General features: G+C 40.2%; 1 protein-coding gene across 1 annotated transcript in view; it reads right to left on the reverse strand.

Moving 5' to 3' along the window:
* The window catches only part of LOC124619814 (luciferin sulfotransferase-like), an 80796-nt gene that overhangs the window by 12252 nt on the left and 46418 nt on the right, over positions 1-22126 (reverse strand). Inside the window, exons 5-6 of the mRNA XM_047146410.1 lie at positions 18736-18856; positions 5561-5655 (exon numbers count right to left, since the gene is read on the reverse strand). Of these exons, the coding sequence (XP_047002366.1) occupies positions 5561-5655; positions 18736-18856 (216 nt within the window). The remainder of the gene's footprint in view (positions 1-5560; positions 5656-18735; positions 18857-22126) is intronic.

The raw sequence follows: 22126 nt of genomic DNA on the forward strand, positions 1-22126 counted from the left end.
GAGTATATTTGAAAACAGTTTTCCTCAGAAAACAATGAAAAATAATTGTAAGAAATCATGTAAAAAGCCATGAATTACTAAAGGGATAAAAATATCTTGTAAACAGAAAATAGAAATATATCTTATAGCTAGGAGGAGTAATGATTCCAAAACAGTGAAACATTATAAAAACTACAGCACTGTATTAAGAAAAGTTATTAAAAAGTCCATAAGTATGTGCATTTGTCTGAAATTAGCACATCTGATAGTAAAATAGTAACAGAATATTGTTAAAAGGGAAGCAGGGAAACTGAGAGCACAGGAAGACTGTATTTCTATCAAACTCAGTGAATAGTTTAACAAGAATTCAGTTGTAGAAAACATTTTTAGTAATCATTTTTTAAGTGTTGTAGAGAAAATAGGATCCACCTATTCATTAGAAAATGCAATACAGCATATGGAAGAGGCAATACCTGTGCAATTTGAAAAAATTGATATTTAGCCCACCTCTCCTACTGAAATTAAGAAAATAATAAATTCACTCAAAAATAAATGCTCACATGGAATTGATGGCATTTCCAACAGAGTACTAAAAGCTTGTCCTAAGAAATAAGTTGGATTTTCAGGTGCATATGTAGTAGCTCACTGAAACAGGGTAAATTTTCCAAATAGACTGAAATATGCTATTGTTAAACAATTGAATAAAAAAGGGGATAGCTCTGATGCTAACAACTACCACTTCCGACGATCTTATCCAAAATTCTTGGAAAAGTAATGTATTCAAGAGTAACATCACATATCTGTAAAAATGAAGTACTAATAAAATGTGAATTTGGTTTTCAGACGGGCTTTTCAATAGAAAATGCTATTATATGCTATCACTGATCAAATATTAAGTGCATTGAATAAATGAACGTCGCCAATTGGGATATTTTGTCATCTCTCAAAGGCTTTTAATTGTGTGAATCACGAAATTCTTCTAGATAAGCTTAAGTATTGTGGTATGAGCAGAACAGTGCACAAATGCTTTAATTCATATCTAATTGGAAGAATGCAGAATTTTAAAATTATCAGTACAGACTGTCTGCAAAAATCAGCAGAGTCCTCTAACTGGGAAGGTATCAAGAATGGTGTCCCACAGGGTTCAGTCTTGGGTTCGTTATTGTTCTTAATATACAGGATGGTTCACCAACTATTGCCACCTACAATAACTCCAAAAACATGACCGTATCTGAAAAGTTTGTAGAACAAATGTTGCATGGGACAATGGTGGCTATAATATGACATTGGTTTTTTGTTGCTAGGTGGGGTCACATAAGAAATACAAAGGTCAATTTTGTTTTTTATATGGTATGCTATAGTTTGGTACTTATTTTCTAATAGTGGCTATCAAAACAAATCCAATGACTTGTAACAGTAAGGCCTTTGAAGGTCAACAAAGGTCAAAGAAGTGGCATGAACGTCCATTTACAGGAGGTGTTCGAAGTGATGACCATTCGTATCAATGCAGTGCTGCAATCTTCTTATCACTTTGGCACTTACCGAAGCACATGCTCTGACAATTCTCTCTCATATATCGTGCAAATAGTAAATATTCTAAAATATTCTCCGAATACAGCGTATCCATCTAATGTACCATTGACATGTAAACAAAATTTGACAGTTTCACAATACAACACTAATAGGAATGGTAACGCCAGTATCGTCGAATCAAGTGAATGTGAATTATGTATTCCTTCGAGAAACAAGTCCATATGCCTCTCATTTACAGAGAATGCCAACGAAATTCAGTGAGAGCTAGAGACTTATACACTGAAAGATATCCTCAACGTACTCACCCTACACGTCATACATGTGTATGATACACTGACAACAACTGGATCCGTAACACATCAGAAAGGAAAGTTACTAACGAGGAAACGGAAATTGGTGCTCTTGCAAATGTTGTTCGGATCCTAGTCTTAGTTCACGTCAAATCACAAGGGAATCTGGCATGAGCCAGAGTAATGCTGTTCGTGTTCTGCATCGCCATAAATATCATCCTAACCATATCAGTCTCCACCAAGAATTAACTGGTACGGATTGCATGCATCACATTGAATTCTGTGGATGGGCTCAACTTCAGATTCAGAGGGCTGATACATTGATTAATTTAATTTTATTTACTGATGGGGTACATTCACGAACCATAGAAATGCTAATTTGCATTATTGGGCAACTTAAAATCCGTGTTGGCTGCAGCAAGTTGCACGCCAAAAACTGTGGGCAGTGAGTGTATGGTGTGGGATTCTGGAGGACAGAATTACAGGTCCCTATTTCATCGAAGGAAATCTTCATGGTAGGAAGTACACCACATTCTTGCAAGAAACATTAGGTCTGATATTGGAAGAAATACCTTTAGGAACCAGGAACAGAATGTTGTATCAACACGATGAGTGTCCGGCACATTTTTCACTGATGGCAAGAAATGAGTTGCAGAGGCAATTCCCAAATCGTTGGATTGGACGCCGGATTGATGTTTCGTGGTGCCTCGTTTGCCAGACTTGATGCCTCTGGATTTTTTCTTGTGGGTATTCCTGAAAGACATTGATTATAAAGATGTTCTAACTACACCTGAAGATATGGGAGAGAGAATTGTCAGAGCATGTGCTTCAATTAAGTGCTGATGTGATAAGGAATAACACTCAATCAATGATAAGAAGATTGCAGCACTGCATTAATACCAATGGTCATCACTTCGAACACCTTCTGCAAATGAACGTCCATGCCACCTCTGTGACCTTCGTTGAGCTTCAAAGACCTTACTGTAACACATCACTGGATTTGTCTCGATAGATGCTATCAGAAAAAAACACCAAACTATAGCACCCCATTAAAAAAAAGTTACCTTGATATCTCTGAAGCGAACCCACCTAGCAACAAAAAAACCAATGTCATATTATGGCCTCCTTTGTCCCATGCAACATTTGACCCTCAAACTTTTCAGCTCCTATCAAAATTTTGGAGTTGTTCTAGGTGGCAATAGTTAGTGACTCACCCTGTATATTAATGACTTGCCACTCTATATTCATGAAGATACAAAGCTAGTTCTTTTTGCTGATGATACAAGTACAGCAATCACACCCAAAAAACAAGACTCAGCTGAATTTCAGAATATCATTAAGTGGTTCTCTGCAAATGGCCTCTCACTAAATTTTGAGAAGTTATACAATTCCATACAGTAAATGGCATAACACCATTGATAAATATAGACTATGAACCTCCTGTTGGTAGGGGGAGTATACTCAAAATTTCTGGATGTGGGCATTGATGAGAGATTGAATTGGAAGAAACACATCGATGATCTGTTGGAACGTTTAGGTTCAGCTACTTATGCTATTAGGGTTATTGCAAATTTTCGTGATAAACATATCAGTAAATTAGCCTACTATGCCTATTTTCATTCACTGATTTCACACAGCATCATACTTTGGGGCAATTCGTCATTAAGAGAGAAGTATAATCAGAAGTGTATTCAGAATAGTAGCTGGAACCCAGCCAAGATCACCTTGCACACATTTATTTAAGGAACTCTGGATATTCACAGTACCTTCACAGCACATATATTCATATATGAAATTTGTTATTAATAATCCATCCCAATTCAAAAATAACAGTGATGTGCATATCTACAACACTGTAAGAAAGGATTATCTTAACTGGTCTGCATTAAATCTCACTTTGGCACAGAAAGTGGTGAATTATGCTCCTGACATGTTTTGCATATTTCCTCACAGTAATGTCTTGTGGAATAATTTTCTGGGTTAGCTCATCACTTGTAAAGAAAGTATTGATTGCACAATAACGAGCAGTAAGAATAATATATGGTGTGAACCTGCAGTTGTCACGCAGGCACCTCTTCAGAGAGCTGGGCGCTGTAACTGCATCATCACAATACATATATATTCGCTAATGAAATTTGTCAATTTCAAAAAAATAGTGACATTCACACCTACAACACCAGAGGAAAAATGACGTTTATTACGATTCTTAAAGCTGTCACTCACTCAGAAAGGAATTCGGTGTGGAGCTACAAAAATTTTTGGTCATTTACCCAATATTGTAAAATGTCTGCTAAGTAGCAATGCAAGTTTTAATTACGCTAAAATCATTTCTCCTTGACAACTCCTTCTGTTCAACGGACCAGTTTCTATTTAATAACTGGTAACTTGCAAAACAACTAGTTTTTAAGTGCAATTGCATCATGTATACATAACCTATAAACGGACTCATTCCACATCACTTTGATAAAAGAATCGTTCGTGTGATCCGTGGAACATGGAAAGACTTAACTAACGAATTAAATGTTTGTTTAATGGAGAAACAAGTTATTTGCACTGGACAGATCAGCTTGAAGAGCTGCTTCAAACCACTCTTCAGAAGGACGATCATAACAATGAGAACTTGGACTCTCTGTTGTACACTACATTAAAGACCGAAACTGGAAACGTTTCTAGAACAGGATGCCTGAAAGGTTAAAGCACTAAGTAATGGTTAATTACCAGATATTTGGCATTCAACACTGTACAAAATACGTACTCAAGACAAGAGCTCTTCTAATTTTTTTATCGCTATTACTAAAATCAGAGGTCAATTTACGCTTCATCTCCATTAAAATAACCCTAGTCTAAAGAAAACACTCCCAAAGGTAATACTATCAAAGACACTTTTCTTCAGAAAAGGAAAAACATTTGCTTTTGACAGTTCTATGACACTGTAACTGGAGTGTGTTAAGCGCATATTGCATACAGAACTTATGAGTACATACTGAAAATTAATGCCTCGAAATTTTGTGTTCTGTTCTCACTATCATCTGAGGTATTACACGTCTTGAATATTACTCGTTCAACTTTCCCACGGCTCTGAATCACGTTGCAACTCTCTACCATTAGAGGGTTCCGAAATACAGCGTATAACTTGGCCGTGTATTCCGTCATTATTTCAGTAATTGAGCAACAGTGAGCTGTAACCGAGTTTCTAAGTGAAGAAAACGTGCTTCTAATTGAAATCCTTCGGCCTTTATATGACAATACCAGACCACACATAAGCGAAGCGAAATCTACAATAGTCTTAGTGCTTGGGTTCATGGTCATTGATCGTCCACCATACCGTTCCTGCTTGGCCCCTATCCGAGTTTTATCTGTTTCCAAAACTTAGAAACACCTTCGAGGGCTTCATTTTGACAGTGATAAAGTGGTGCATGGAGAAGTGAAATTGTGGCTTCATCAACTAAGTGAAATATTCTACAATGATGGTATCAACAAACCGGGAGAAATGTGTATGTCGGCAGGAAGCTTTAAGAGTTACCACACCAAAAATTCGTAGGCATTACTTTTCACCACTTACTCGTACATAACAAACCGGCAGTGGCCGTCAGGTTCTAATTATTGGTATCATATGCCACTATGAATAAATGGCAAATATCACACGGTAATTTTCGGTTTCCTGCCTAGCTTATAACTGTCAGCCACAGTGGAATTCACACCCCCTTGCAGAATTTAAAGATGGTGCATTTGTTATTTAAGGTACTCGTAGTGCTTACCTTCTTCATTTCTTCATACGTGTTGAACAGTACATTCGGCTCATTTCTCATCTTCCAAAAATCGAGTACATGGTCCCAGAACGGAGTGAATGGTACTGTAAAACAAGAAGATGCCAGTTAAAACATGCAGTGAACGAGGCAAAATAGAATCTGCCTGACAAAAAAAGTGAAGCACCAAGAAAGGAAGGAAGAAATGAGATGAAACTTCGTGGACTGAAAATCTATATGATTTCAATGGTTACAAAATCGAGTCACACTAATAAAGAACTCAGCAGTATGAGCACACTTGCAAGTATGACATTGCACCTCGTCTGTTCAGGATGCATGTATTGATTCGCTTGTATTCTCTCCTGAGGCAAGCTGGTCCATAACTGTTGCAAATAGTCCTTGATTCCTATTTAATGGCACTGGGCATTGCAGATGCTCCCATCCATGATCTATTGGGAACAGATCTGAGGGATCTTGCTAGCTACAGGAGTACCTCAACATCAGACAGACAGTTCATGAACGTTTGTGTCATGCGTGGACGAGAACTGTCTTGTTGAAACCAGTACATGAGAGGTAGCTCTAGAGTCCGCAGGAGGCTCGTGATTTACTTTTCTGCCGCTAGAGTTCATTAAACCACTGTCAGCCATGACCTGTAGTCTTACCGAATGGCTTGCCACACTGTGACCCCAGGGTTAACATCGCTGTGTCTCTGCAGAACACTGGGAGAATGAGACCTCTCCCCAGATCTCCAGCATACTCGCTAATTATGAGCATCCAGGGTAGTCCAAAACCGCGATTCGCCACTGAACACAATTCAACAGCTGTCCATGCTTCTTGGTCGACTATAACGTCGTCACAAAAGTTTCTGTAATGATTGTAAGTACATTTTAATTCTTTCTGGCAAAGCTGCGTGCTATTTTCAGTGTAGTTTATGTTGCCAATATCAGTAACAAGGCTGTCCAGATTCTTCAATAACAACAACATACCAAAGCGTTTGTTGGCTGCTTTCTTCTTCTTCACTAATAGCTGAGGATGTTTAGCATTTTGAAGGAATGCATATTGCCACTTACCGCTGTCACAAAAGACTGATGATATGCAGCTATCAAGCGTCCGTTTACACTCTAAAGGTCCAAGATAGCAGCACTTGCAATAATATGATCTTCTATCACATCCTCTGAATATGTTTATTCTTGCAATCCAGCTATAATCTCCTAGGTCAGTTCCACTAGAGTGTGTGTGTGAGGGTGGGGGAGGGGGAGTTGGGTGGAGGGGGGGGGGGGCTTGCGGGTGGGTGTGGAGAGGAGGGTGCTGTGTCATGGATACCCAGGGCCTGAGAAGATCGACAAGCAACTTGCATGTTCCCTTTTAGGCTACTATATACAACTACAGAATGGACCTTGTGTTTGAACTTTATAAGTGTATTAAACCCCAACAAACTGTGCCAGTTAGTTCTACATGGTGTCGTCTAATGAAGAAGGTACAGTACAGTTGCTGTGTAATGTTTAACAGTGTTCCGCAGTTTGTCTACTGATGCAAGAAGAATACCTGAAAATTGACTGTTGTACAAGTTAATTTCCTGGGCAATTAAGAACAAGAAAAAAAATTGCGTTCTGTTTGCCGAATTTTAATTATTTACCGATGAACTACTTGGAGATTCTTAACACATACTCCAAAAAGACAATATATTTATTACACAGAACAGCTATATTTAAGTAGGAGAAATGTATTTTTCACAATCCATGTTATTGTTGTCCACATCCTCATCCTTTACACTCATCCTTTATAATTAGAATCTATGCATCACCCTCTTCATTTGAGGTCTGTATACCATTGGGGGAGATCTTCTTCTTGTTGGAAACCATAGTTCTCCCCCTGAAGCATCATAATATTTAGGAATCTTTGTAACATCTGGGCTAATCCAATGTGTTGAATACACAAAGTTGTGCAGTCAATGTTCTCACTGTTAATGCCTGTATGAGCACAGGCAGAAGCATCAGTGGTCATAACTTGCAATATACACTCAATGTGTACTGTCACCCTGCATGTAGCGTCAAAGATCATAATCTCATTCATTTTGACAATAAGCTGTCAGTAGAGCCCGGCATATCCAAGTTTTATACCAAAACCAAACCTAAAATATAAATATTTTTTAAATGGCATCCACTGCTGCAAATAATACACATTAGCAGTGATAAACCGTCATGAGAGAACCATCAAAGGATAAAGATGTTGATGCTCATTCAACACTACTTGCTGCAAGACAGTGTAAGTACCAGCGCTGGTAATGATGTGTGTGTGTATATATATATATATATATATATATATATATATATATATATATATATATATATATATGTGTGTGTGTGTGTGTGTGTGTGTGTGTGTGTGTGTGTCTAACTAATAGTGTTTATTTTGTTTCCTTGCAGATGAGGTGAAGTCACTGCAGCAGCAACACCACCTGACGCAGAAATTATGTTGTTTAGCATTAGTTACAGTGTAAACAACAGCAGCAGCAGCAGACATGTCAGTTGAGTACAATATTGGACCAGGAGTTGTATCTGGTGGTTGTATTACAATATTCACGATTTAGTGAAGCCAAAGTTATATTATCCGCAAATGAAGGGATTCGAATATGCAATGCATCAATGCAGATATTTGCTTTATCCATGGAAATGTTGACCCACCATAAGTTATGCTGGAAGAATTACAGGGCTTAACAACAAACAGTTCTCACCACCACAGGAGAATGCATATAAGAATTTAATTAGCACCAATTATGTAATACAGCAGTCTCTAGAATGTTGACTACAGTGGCAAAAGCATGCCCACCGATTCTTAGACATTGTGGAGTAATCTGAGGGAGATAAATCACCACAGTCTCTCTTTGAAGCATTAAGCCACTATCAGAAAGTATTAAACATTTCTCACACATGGCAGATGAAAGCATAAGAAGAAGAAGAAGAAGGAGAAGAAGAAAGGAGAAGGATATACTACCAATGACTTCATCAACCATCACAATATTAGCCAATCAGAAAAGACATTCGGGGTCAGCTGGGATTAATCGTATATGTTGGGAAAACATACAGTTCAAGAAGCACCAATACATGTTGGAGAAAAGGTGTTTGATTTGATACCCAGTTTAGTGGGCCAGGACTATTAGAGTCCTAAAAACAACGAACCCCAAAAAAATTTTGCCAGAAGAAATATCATAGCTGAAACCTTGTGTATGACTTAAATGCATAGATGAGACAACGCCCCAAATAGGCTGTTAAAAAGCACAAACAGTAGAAAATCACATTATAATTATTAGATCAGCATCAACTGGTGCACTTAGCAAAGCTGAAGGAATTGACATTCTGCATAAAAACTGAATGCATTACCTCTGAAGTGCACGTGATGGTGTGATGAAAAGTAATCATCCAAAGCTTTTATTCCTTCTTCTATGATGACAGAGATATTCATGTCAGACGTATTACTCAGTCGACTTTCCCATTTCGCTTATACAAGTTTCAACCCTCTGGTGCAAGAGGACTGTGTCACACAGTGATGTGTAACTATTTCAGTGTGTGAGAAACTGAATGCACGAATTCGAAGAGTACCTCTACAGATTGAGCACCCTCTCCTCCAGTTTGACAATGCACCCTGATGAAAGTTGTCATCTGCAACAGTGGGACACTTTGAGATCACTGTCATCGATCATCAACTGTAAAGTTCCGACTTAGCTCCATCCAGTTTTCACATGTTTCCAAAACTTGAACACCGTCGAGGACTTAACTTCAATAGTGATGAAGATGTGCAGGCAGAGGTGAGTTGTGGCTCTGTCAACAAAATCAAACATTCTAAAGCGAAGGTATAAAGAAATTTATCTCTCTTTGGGAGAAACGTGTTCAGTGCCAGGGGGTCTGTGTTGAGAAAGAAATATATAGACGTGAAGACAAGGGTTGTTGAATGTTAATAAAATTTATTTTATTAAAAAGCTTTAAGAGGTTCCACGTGAAAAATCCAGAAGCCCTTGTATACCATGATGACCTGAATGAAATCATCGAATACTTAAACTACACACGTCAATTGCTGCAGGGAAAACAGTCCAAATGAATGAAATAACATAAAATATTTCGAAGCTTCAAGAAAGGTTGGGACGAAATGGTCTCATGACAATCTAAAACAGACCATATACGCGAATTTTACAAGAAGAATTTCAAGCAGGTAACGGAACAGTGCGGAATAAACCACTACTCAACATTCTTCCACAAGAAAGAGAGTATTGTGGAACGTCTGAACAGAACGATAAAAATGGTATGAGGCTGCAATTTAATCTTTGAGGTTCATACAAAATTGCTCGACATTCTGCCACAATTTATTGGGGAGTATAATTGAACTAAACATCATAAGACTAAAATGAGGCCTATTCAGGTTCATGATAGTGGGTTTCAAAATACGCTATACAGGCACACAATCGTATTAAGATTGTGGATCCACACAAGCAGAAATTGAGTGTATGTGATATGCTGCGTATGCCGAAGTATACAACTTTGCTTGAGAAGGCTTACCAACCGAACTGATTAACAGAGATATTTACATTTTCCAAAGTACAGTGGACAAACTCCGAGAACTGCATCTTGTGTGGATCAAAAAATGGCACACATTGAATCAGTCTCTTCAGGAACCTTGGTGAGACGATGCATCAAGATATGCATATCACCATAGCTGCATATACTGATGGTGCAAAGTTTCAGCTTTTGACAAAGAAGGGGGTCTTTCCATTTTAGTACCTGGATGTGAAGGAGTGACTCCATGGAACCATGTTAGCTGTCATAACCACATTCTGCAGTAAAATCACATATACTGCAGTAACAGATGCTGAGTATGGGCATACAGTGTACGTCTGACAGGAGTTCTGATTTTAGGACGCATCTTAAATTGAACATGACAGCCAATATACAGTTGTCTCAAACTTGTTTGAGATTTTCCAGCATCTGCGCGTAGGAAAATACTCTCTGAATCCTGCCTTTTGTTACACTGTACCAGGGCTCTCATGGGACACAGTCTTAAGAACATGTGTCAAACTATTATATGTATCAATTCCGCTACGAGTTTGTGAAGCCGTACTTTGCTGATCCAAATTTGCTTTATACAGACAGTTTCATCTACTGGGTGGAAAGCTGTTATCCATATGAAGTAATTGGATGCTATCTCTAAGCTTTCGAGATCTCCAGATATAGGACTGATAGTCCTTATTGAAAGACACCTCAAAACAAGGAAGTTATTGGCCTGAGGAAAAGCGAAGTGAATGGTTTGTGGAATTTGTAGTGTTCACATCGAAAATGTATGCATATCATAAAGACACAGGTGCCATCCAAGGAAGGGCTAAGTGTTTTGCACTGTGGAACCTCAAAGGCTCTCACATTAGAGGATTACAAGAGGTGCTTGTTCGATGGCATTGGTGCCGCTCTGGATATGGTATGCCAAGTAGTAATGCACGACAGGTGAAAGGTGAGCTGTCGCGAGATGACAACGCTTTATCTTTGTGGATAGGATTGAGACCCTCTCATAGCCACACTTCATTTGCGAGTGACTGAGTGCACAGATCTGTATGTATTTGTAAACAGCGGTTGTTTGATAAACAGTGGTTGTGTGTGTCTCTCTCTCTCTCTCTCTCTCTCTGTGTGTGTGTGTGTGTGTGTGTGTGTGTGTGTGTGTTTGGTTTTTCTTCATCTTCTGCGTCCAGTTTCTATGTTCCGTATACTGTATGTAGAAATGCTCAGAAGGAAATGAATAAAAATTTAATGGTGCATAAACTGTACATAGCATTTAAGTTTTCCCTCTACTACTTTTTAGTGTATAAATGTATCTTATAGTAGTAGTACTGGATATAAGTTATCGGAAAATTTTATTGCAAGAATTTGCTTTGCAGTTTATTATAACTAAAGCAAGTACTAGTAATTTACATACATACTCCACAACACATCGAATGGTGCATGGTGGAGGGTACCCTATACCACAGCTAGCCATTTCCTTTGCTGTTCCACCCATAAATACGAGCAACAAGGAAAGACGACTGTCTATATGCCTCCGTGTGAGGGCTTATTTCCCTTATATTCGTGGACCATACGCAAAATGAACGTTGGCAACAGAAGAATTGTTGTGCCATCAGCTTCAGATGAGGAGTCTGTAAGTTTTGTCAATAGAGCACTGGGTTCTGTTACTTAAGCAGTCTCAGAGCCAGTCACATATTTGAGAACCTATTCTGTATGCTCGTAACTTCTTTAACAGTGTGCAGTATTCGAAAATTCTACAGCAAATCGATGTGAAGGATACTGGTCTGTAATTAGGCAGATCCGATCTTTATTTCGAGTCGCTTGGGACTTCGCACTGGACGAGAGATTCGCGATAAATGTAAGCTAATTAAGGCGCCAGTGTCATAGAGCACTCTCTGTAAAACCGAATTCAGATGACATCCGACTTATTTCTTTTCAACAGCTTCAGTTGCTTCCCTACGCCAGGGATGCCTGTTATTACGTCCTCCAAACGGAAGTCTGTGCGACTGTCAAACGACGGTATGTTTGTACGATGATCCAACGGGAAATTCTTAAACGCCAAATTTAAAATTTCAGCTTCCTTTTGCTGTCTTCTATTGCCACACCAGGCTGGTCAACGAGTTTATAAGCCTTAATCCGCTTCGTAATTTCACATAGAGTCAGAGTTTCCTTGGGTTCTTGTCAAAATCATTTGTTAAGGTTGAAGTTTTAAATGCAAACATATTAGGTTAGGCTTTACCGTGCCGTGCGGTTTTAGCCGAGCGGTCCAAGGCGCTGCAGCCATGGACTGTGCGGCTGGTCCCGGCGGAGGTTCGAGTCCTCGCTCGGGCATGGGTGTGTGTGTTTGTCCTTAGGATAATTTAGGTTAAGTAATATGTAGGCTTAGGGACTGATGACCTTAACAGTTAAGCCCCATAAGATTTCACACACATTTGAACATTTTTTTTTTCTTTACCGTGACTGTTATGACATTAAATGAAACAACAAGTTTACTGTTACCAGTCACTCTTTATTTATCTCCACTACGCGTCTGAAAGGTTTAAACCTCCATCATAAGGTGGATTTAGATTTTTTAGTATGACATTTGTGTGTGAGTTGTGTTACGATTTTTTTTTGAGGAAATTGTGGCACTGTCCAGTGGAGAAACAAAACACTAATTCAGAACTTGGTTTTGGATTTCTTTTGATAAAAAACTAAACGTATATCTAACGGCATGAATAAAATAAGTGAAATAGAGTTATTAATTGCAGGACTATATCACTAACGTCGATTTGCAGCAGGGTTTTGGAACATGTACTGTATTCTAACATTATGATGTACGTCGAAGAAAACGATTTATTGACACATAGCACGGTTTCAGAAAATATCGTTCTTGTGAAACACAACTAGCGCTTTATAGTCATGAAGTAATAAGTGCTATCGACAGGGGATGTCAAATTGATTCCATGTTTTTAGATTTCCAGTGGGCTTTCGACACCGTTCCTCACAAGCGTCTTCTAAACAAACTGCGTGCCTACGGAATATCGCCTCAGTTGTGCGACTGGATTCGTTATTTCCTGTCAGAAAGGTCACAGTTCGTAGTAGTAGACGGAAAGTCATCGAGTAAAACAGAAGTAACATCCGGCGTTCCCCAAGGAAGTGTTATACGTCGTCTATTGTTCCTTATCTATGTTAACGACATAGAAGACAATCTGAGTAGCGGTCTTAGATGATGCTGTCATTTTCTATCTTGTAAGGTCATCAGATGGCCAAAACGAACTGCAAAATGATTTACGTAAGATATCTATATGGTGCAAAAACTGTCAATTGACCCTGAATAAAAAAAAAGCGTGAAGATGAGTACTAAAAGAAATCCGCTAAATTTCGATTACGCGATTAGTTCCACAAATCTGAAGGCTGTAAATTCAACTAAATACTTAGGGATTACAATTACAAAAACCCTAAATTGGAACGATCAGATAGAGAATGTTGTGCATAGAGCCAACCAAAGACTGCGATCCATTGGAAGAACACTTAGAAGGGGCAACATGTCTACTAAAGAGACTGTTTACACCACGCTTGTACGCCCTATTCTGGAGTATTGCTGTGCGGTGTGGGATCCGCATCAGGTGGGGCTGACAGATGACATCGAAAAAGTACAAAGAAGGGCAGCTCGTTTTGTATTACCGCGAAATAGGGGAGATAGTACCACAGACATGGTACGTGAATTGGGGTGGCAATCATTAAAACAAAGGCGTTTTTCGTTGCGACGGATCTTCTCATGAAATTTCAATCACCAGTTTTCTCCCCCGATTGCAAAAACATTCTGCTGGCACCCACCTACATATGGAGAAATGATCATCACGATAAAATAAGAGAAATCAGGGCCCCCACAGAAAAATTTAAGTGCTCGTTTTCCCGCGTGCCGTTCGCGAGTGGAACGGTAGAGAGACAGCTTGAACGTGGTTCGTTGAACCCTCAGCCAGGCACTTTATTGTGAATAGCAAAGTAATCAAGTAGATGTAGATGTAGAGTACCTACAGTACTGTAGGCAGTCTATTTTATTTATTTTATTTTTACGTTTCAGCCAGTTCTCGGTTCCGAGACTAAGTTGAGCACGACAGCTTTTCTGGAGGGCAGAAAATTCAGGAACTTTATTCTGTGCGCAGTTTGCTTTCGCTCTCTGCGAATCGACTGGCGAGCGTTCATCGGGGACCACAAACTACCGTCTACCCTAAAACAAAACCTTGTGCAGTGCGCAGATACTCTTCTACCAAAGACCTGCTTCCTTTGCGTAGTGCACCATTGCCCTATCTATGTCTTACAATTCTCCACGCCATAACCCAGGTCCGGAAATCTGTGAACAGTACCGTCACAGAAAATTCTTTTGCTGTGACCCTGCACTCGGCTCCAAACCAAAAGACCTCGATTAACCCTGTGAACAATTCTGCAGACTGCGAGCTCTGCTTGCACCCAGCGCATGAGGCCAGCAGTCTTCACCACTTCCCGCGAGCCGCCCCGAAGCTGTGGATGGCCTCGAAACCCACGCGGGAGACGTCATTGCTGCCGACATGTGCCTTGACTAGCAGATGACTGCATCCTGCACGCTCGATAACAGCAAGCAAGGCCTCCTCTACATTTCCTATGAGGCCATCGACAGGTATACCGAATGCACACTGGATTTCTTTCCCGCCCTAAGCTATTTCAGAACCTTCAACATCGCAGCGCGTCAGCAACCGTTGGTTAATATATTAAAAAACTAAAAACCCGCCTCGATTGCGAAAAAAGCACCTAGTGTCAAGTGTTAACCCAGGTTTCGGCGTAGATAACTACACCTTCTCCAGAACAACAATAAAACCCACAAGTGCCTAAGAAGACCTTTGTCAATGATTGAAATAACACCATAGCTATACATTTATAAACGAAAAAGAAAAGGAAAACACAAACAGTACATATGTACAAAGTCAAAACCACTACTTAACTTAATGGTGTACGCTCCACTTCACACCGGTCTATGTTCGATGGGCCATAACCCGCCATAAACTGCAGCTACAAACGGTCGCTCACTTGCAAGCCTCACCCGCTATGTTTTCACATGCGCAAGACAAGCGAAGTTACTTGAATGCGCATGCGCATACGAATACGAGAAAGTTTATCCATGGGTAGGGGCTAAATAGCCCATATATTCCCAACCGTGGATCAACGTATATCAAAAAATGAAATGGATAGAACAAGAGACGAGCTAAATAGGAGATGAAACCTAAAAATAACCGCACACGGTTGCTTATGCTAGTAAAGAAACTTATATATGAAGCCACATATGACAACAGGAGGAACTTTTAAAAACTATACGTAAAGCCAGTAGTTAGCCTGGGAGGGGAGTGGGGTGGGGGGGGGGGGGGTTACTGAGGGGACGTAACCTAAAGACGTCGTGGTAATAAAGATATAGGGATAAAACGCGAGGTGATCAACGGGCTAAAATCACCTTCATCGTAAAAGGAAAATGAGGATAAAAAGAAAGAAGATGAACAGCTTGACCAACCGCGCTCGCCAATCAGCGCGCGCATGTGATAATCCCCAGATGTTTTGGAAGAAACGCAGATCCTTAAGCATCTGCAACATGTTAAAGACAACATCCTCAAGGACCTATTCCTACTAAGAAATAGAAATTTTTTTGAAGATTTCGCGCCTTTACTTTGTTCTTTATACTTGCATATCTGATGATCTGGGGATTATCTAATGCGCGCGCTGATTGGCGAGCGTGGTTGGTCAAGCTGTTCATCTTCTTTCTTTTTATCCTCATTTTCCTTTTACGATGAAGGTGATTTTAGCCCGTTGATCACCTCGCGTTTTATCCCTATATCTTTATTACCACGACGTCTTTAGGTTACGTCCCCTCAGTAACCCCCCCCCCCCCCTCCCCCAGGCTAACTACTGGCTTTAGGTATGGTTTTTAAGACTTCCTCCTGTTGTCATAGGTAGCTTCATATATAAGTTTCTTTACTAGCATAAGCAACCGGGTGCGGTTATTTTTATGTTTCATTTCCTATTTAGCTCGTCTCTTGTTCTATCCATTTCATTTTTTGATATACGTTGATCCACGGTTGGGAATATGTGGGCTACTTAGCCCTGACCCATGGATAAACTTTCTCGTATTCGTATGCGCACGCACATTCAAGTAACTTCCCTTGTATTGCGCATATGCATACATAGCGGGTCAGGCTTGTAAGTGAGCGACCGTTTGTAGCTGCAGTTTAAGGCGGTTCATGGCCCATCGAACATAGGCCGGTGTGAGGTGGAGCGTACACCATTAAGTTAAATAGTGGTTTTGACTTTGTGCATATGTACTGTTTGTGTTTTCCTTTTCTTTTTCGTTTATAAATGTATAGCTATTGTGTTCTTTCAATCATTGACAAATGTCTTCTTAGGCACTTGTGGGTTTTATTGTTGTTCTGAAGAAGGTGTAGTTATCTATGCCGAAACCTGAGTTAACACTCAACACTAGGTGCTTTTTTCGCAATCGAGGCGGATTTTTAGTTTTTTAATATACTAAGCTATTTCCCTAACGTGTTCCTGATGCACCTAACATTGGAGCTCCCAATAACTAGCAAACACCTCCCCCTGGTGCCTGCTCGGATCCTGCTCATCTAGACTCACAGATAAAATGGGTTAGGCCGGAGGCCCAGCCCACACGTCGACTCTCCGCCTCGAGCAACACGAACGTGTTAACATTCGCCAATTTCCCTGCAGTGAGGGCAGATTCACAGCGTCGTGTACACAGCAAAGTACCTCGGCAGCAGAGTACGGGGAGAAACATGGTACACCTGAAGTGTCTGATGTGACGCGTCACATTCTCCGCCACCACTACACCCGAGGCAGGAGCCTGACGATCGCTGACCGTGGCCAAATGCATCTTCAGCTACATGTGAATTGCTGCCAGCTGTTCCTGAGTCCACACAAAACCTAAATATCCTGTCACTGCTAACTTAAGAATCAACCGTAAAAGCACACAGAGAAAGCTAGCTATTGAACTTGCTACTCTCCCGATGTTTCTCCAAGGGAGACTGAACGCCTTACTGGACTGTGTAACCAACCATTCAAAAGAAATCACAACTATGCTACAGGTCGCGTAAACTACTCTTTACAGTTACTAAAACGCAAAATTACATGTCTTAAATATAAAAACACTCACGGAATTTAAGAATTAAACTATATAAAAGCACAGGCGGTAGCTACAAACTAACTGATTATACAGGGTGTAACAAGGGCAAGTACTTTTACATGTGGTATATTAAAGCACACACACACCAGTATGTTGGTTGTTGTTTCTGTGTGTCGAAAAGTCTTCCCCCCCGATGTTTTCTGCACAGTTGTAACTGCAACATTAAATGGATTGCAGCTTTCTGTTTAGACCAACAGTTTGCCACTCAAACATCCACACTTCAAAACCTGACGTGCTGCCCAGGGGAAACTAGACATTAACGGCTTGGTTAGAGAATTTCTCCAAGCACGCCCGACTTTACCTGAATGATACCATTCCAGGATGTTGGATTGGAAGAGGAGGAGCAGAAGATGAACTTCATCGCCAGTGGTCTCCCACGTCTCCAGAACTCACACCGTCTAACTTATCTATGCCTGACACTCTTGATAGTCTGCGACATTTCATTGTTGAAGCTGTGAATTCGATAACGAGAGACCAGCTGCGTCATGTGTGGCAAGAAATAAGCCACCGTCCTGATAATTGTCGTTTAGCACATAGTGCTCACATTGAATGAATAAAAATTTGAACTTTTCTCTTTCCAGGGACATTGGAATTGTGTTTCTATTTTTTGTGGTTTTGAAGCAATAAATTTTTCAAATCTGTTCCTTCTTTTCGAATAACCCTGTGTAAACAACGAAATAGGTCAGTCCCGAATATATGAACTCTGGTGATAGTCGTTACATTGATAGCTCTAAATACCTTGTGTGACATTTAAATACGATAAGTTTTGAGCCTCACAAAGTTCAGCTGTGTTTGAGAGTTAAAAATAGCCGATATTGATGTTTGACAGAATGTCATATCCTTCGGAAAATGTATGCTCTTGTTAGATATTACATCCTGGTCTTCAAGATTAAGACGAAAAAACCGAAATTAATCTGCACCAAAATCGGTTTTTATGGTAGCGGTTAGGTGGGATGCACTGTAATGTTCTCCAGCGAAGCTGTGGTTTACAGCTTAAAGAAAATTTCCCTAGAAATCATTTCTTAAAAAATATTTATAATGAGCTCGTGAATTGTCTATGTATTAAGTAATAAATTTGACGTTTTATTCCGTCCACACTGTTTCCGTTGCCATTACATCATTTCGTTTTTTTCCTTCTTCAGTGTACTGTCGAGATTCTTGGTTGACTTGAAAATGCAGTGGCTCAGTTGTATTCTATAAGGGTGTTGCTTAATGCTTTCAAATCTTTCAGACTTTTTTATAGTCTCCACAACTGTAATTTGGACCTAATGTTATTCATTTTTAAGAACTATGAACATGGATAAATAAAAGGAGAAAGAAATTAATTATTCCGAAGTACTTTACACCAAGTCCAATTATGTCTTTCTCTTCGGACTCATCTACAGTGTAACCAAAATTATGTTCACTATAGTTCTTACAAATTTGCAACTGCAGTGGCCTGTACTTACTTTTATCCGTTATGAACCAGTCCAAAAAGTGCTCGAAGCTTAAACTAAAGCCATAGACCAGTTTATAGTAGTGGTAGTAAGAGAGTACCGCGTCTTTTGGATCTCTGGAGACGTAAATCACCTGCAGAGAACAGAAAACAAACGTAAGCAACTTTGCAGCAGGTGGCTTTCGATTGTTGTGCAGAAGGTTGCCTCCTCCTATTCTGGTTTTTCATGGCTTTGTAGCTGAGATTACTGTGTTGTTGTGCTGAAAGTTGTCCATGAACTTGATTGACTGTTCCAGTTTATAAACGTCAATATGTTTTAAAATTGTGTACATATCGATGGACCAACATGTTGAGAAGCGTGATGTGGTATCATGCAACACTAAATTGAAACAGATTCATCTTCTTCGGCCCGATCAATGCAATGGGTGAATACTTACAGCAAAGTGAAGCATCAAATTTGTTAAGAGTTACGAAGAAACGGCGACACATAAATGTTGTGTTAATGCAAATGTGCTGAACCGAAGGGAGAGGAAAACTCGTTTACGAATGGTTAAAAACTTTTTACAGGACTGAAACATGGAACAAACATTTTGCTCACGAATGATGACTGTCCTGGCAATCAAAGAATTCCCATGTAGAAATTAACATGATTACTATAAGTAAGGACTTTGTGAAACCCAGATTACTCTGTTCGTTCACGAGATTCAGAAGAGAGTTAAAGGTGAAGCCCTGATTGATGGCGTCTTTCTTGACTAACAGAAAACTTTGGGAAGTTCCTCACCACACCCTAGTAAAAGATGACATGTGCCTACAGAATTAGGAAAAGACAAACGATTCCATGGAAGACTTCCCAGGGAACAGAACTCAGCGCCTCTTCCTTAAGGAGAATAATCGACAGGAGTAAAGTCAGTACCGAGTACCTCAGGGTAGTGTTCTGGGGCTGCTACTGTTCACAATTGTGGAGAAGTAAGGAGGAGATAAGTGTTGAACGTCCCGTCGATAGCGAGGTCACTAGAGACGAAGCACAAGCTCGCATTAAAAAAAGGACGGAGTAGGGAATCGGCAATGCCCTTTCAAAGAACCATCCCAACATTTGTTTCAAGTGATTTAGGGAAATCACGGAAAGCCTAAATCTGGATGGCCAGACGCCCGTTTGAGCCATCATCTGAATGTTCATAGCTTACAATGGTGAGCAAAAACTGTAGGACCACTTTCTTAACAGGCTGTTATTCCAACTTTGGAACACAGTACAGCACTGTTCTTGGGCTACGTTAATTGTAGGTGTAACTCTGTCGTTCAGAAATGAATAAAGTGCATTTTCTCAAAATTAAAGGGGCGCCCCTTATTAATTCTTTAGACAGCGTCATTGACAATTTCTGCTTTTGCTTTCTCTCTAATGAGAACTAGTATCGTCTGCAATGAGAACCAATTCTATTTGATTGGAAGAGGAATCAGGAAAACCTGTGGTTCTACAGCCAGTTTTCAGAGCCTCAAACTCAGAAAATAAAGTAGCAAGTGTTAATGGAACGTCTCTGAATCATCTTGCTGATGGCATTCTACTGTTTCCATGTAGTGAAGACAATCATTAACAACAAATGGGGAGACTATAGGGGTGTCCCAGGAGGAACGGTAAAAATTCAAGAAATGGGAGGAACGACCATTTCAAGCGAAAACTTCATATGGACGTTTGTCCTGCTCCGAATGGATTCTGAAATAGAATACATCTAATGTACATTGTTATTTATGTTCGTTTTTAGTCGGTAGATTGTCTGCCTCCGTAGCTGAGTGGTCAGCGCGGCTGACATGTGGGGGACCTGAGTTTGATTCCTGGTATTGCCAGACATTTTTCTTGGTGAGAGAACTGCTATGGGGTGCAACAGTGTCTCGAGGCCAACTGGGGAGGTACTCGATAGAGCAGTAGTGATTTCAAGGTCAAGAAACACGACGACGGCCAGGAGCGCCGTGTGCTGACCACATGGCCCTCCGTACTGCTTCCAGTGACGCCATTGAGAGAGGATTCCATGGCGATCGGTCGGGCCCCATTGCCCCGTCGAGGGCCTGAATGCGAAACTTTACCGGCCCTGCTTTATTATTCAATATATTGTCGCGTTTACACATCTACAACAGTTAGTAAACATTGCAACATGCGTTTCACGATCAATGGAAAGTTACATATCTTTAACAAATTCACGTGTAACCATTATCGTAAATTCTCATTACAGGTGTCATACAGTACACAATAAATTTTCGAATATCCCAGCGTCAACTTCAATGCAATTGTACACTGTCGAGAGAGTAGGCTGTTTGCTTGTTTCGTGTATACCTTCGTTTGTACACCTCCGAACTCATAACAAAAGAAAAAAGACCTAATGGAGTACTGTTTGATTGATCGAGAAACGAATTTGGAAATTAATTTCCACTGTGGAATTGCCTGCGACTATCGATGATTATTATGTGTGTTGTTCATTCCATTCCGTATAAATGTTGCTTCATTGGTGAATAGTATTAATTCAATCAAATGAGGATTTCGTTTAACCAGTGATAAACTTCAAGTCTTGTGGTATTGCCGCCAATGTGAAGATTGTGGACACGCTGTATGAGAAATGGATAAAAGTTTTTCGTGCGTTATATTTGCGATACACGAATTATGAGACACTGATATGTGCAGAAAGTCGCTGACTGCCGTTAGTAGCACCAGGAGCTCCAACACATCAGAAGCCGTAAACACAAAGCATATCTGCAGTTAATCATTGTGCAGTTGTGTGTCATTTCGTTTTAGCCAATTCATGTACAAACACAACTAACCAGTGCTTCTCTCTGTTGCACTTTCAGTCCCTTAAACTCCTTCACTCATAACACCCAATGGTCGGGATGGACTAAAACGTCGAAGAGGTTGTGTAAGTAAGGCGCACATGTACGCGCCACTAACGCCACGGCAAAAGTACACTCATGCTCAGAAAAACAGAACACCTTGAACGACTAGATATAGGACTTACATATTCACAAGACATGTACATTAGTATGTACTGCAGAAATGATTTACATTTCAGTTCACATTGGTTCAGCATGTGCCCCGTTGCCCAGTAGATAGAAGGTCCACCATGGTCCCTCATAATTTGTTCAAAGAATGATTGCATCGACACGTATAAGGCGGAAATGATGTCCTGTGATAAAGCCATCCATGCTGCATTCACCTATTTCCAAAGTTCGCCTGTGCTAACATTCTGTGATACGGAGAATTCACTTGTTCATGCAGCTGGAAAACGGCGTCTGGGTTGTTGTACAGAAAGGGTATCAGGTTGTCATTCACGTAGGTCACACTGGTCACAGTGCCCTGGAGCTGCACCAACTGTGATTTGTGACTGTACCCAATAGCACCGCAGACCGTAAGGCCTCGATTTTGC

The sequence above is a fragment of the Schistocerca americana genome, chromosome 6, assembly GCF_021461395.2.
Source record: "Schistocerca americana isolate TAMUIC-IGC-003095 chromosome 6, iqSchAmer2.1, whole genome shotgun sequence".
In the NCBI taxonomy this organism is placed as follows: Eukaryota; Metazoa; Arthropoda; class Insecta; order Orthoptera; family Acrididae; genus Schistocerca; species Schistocerca americana.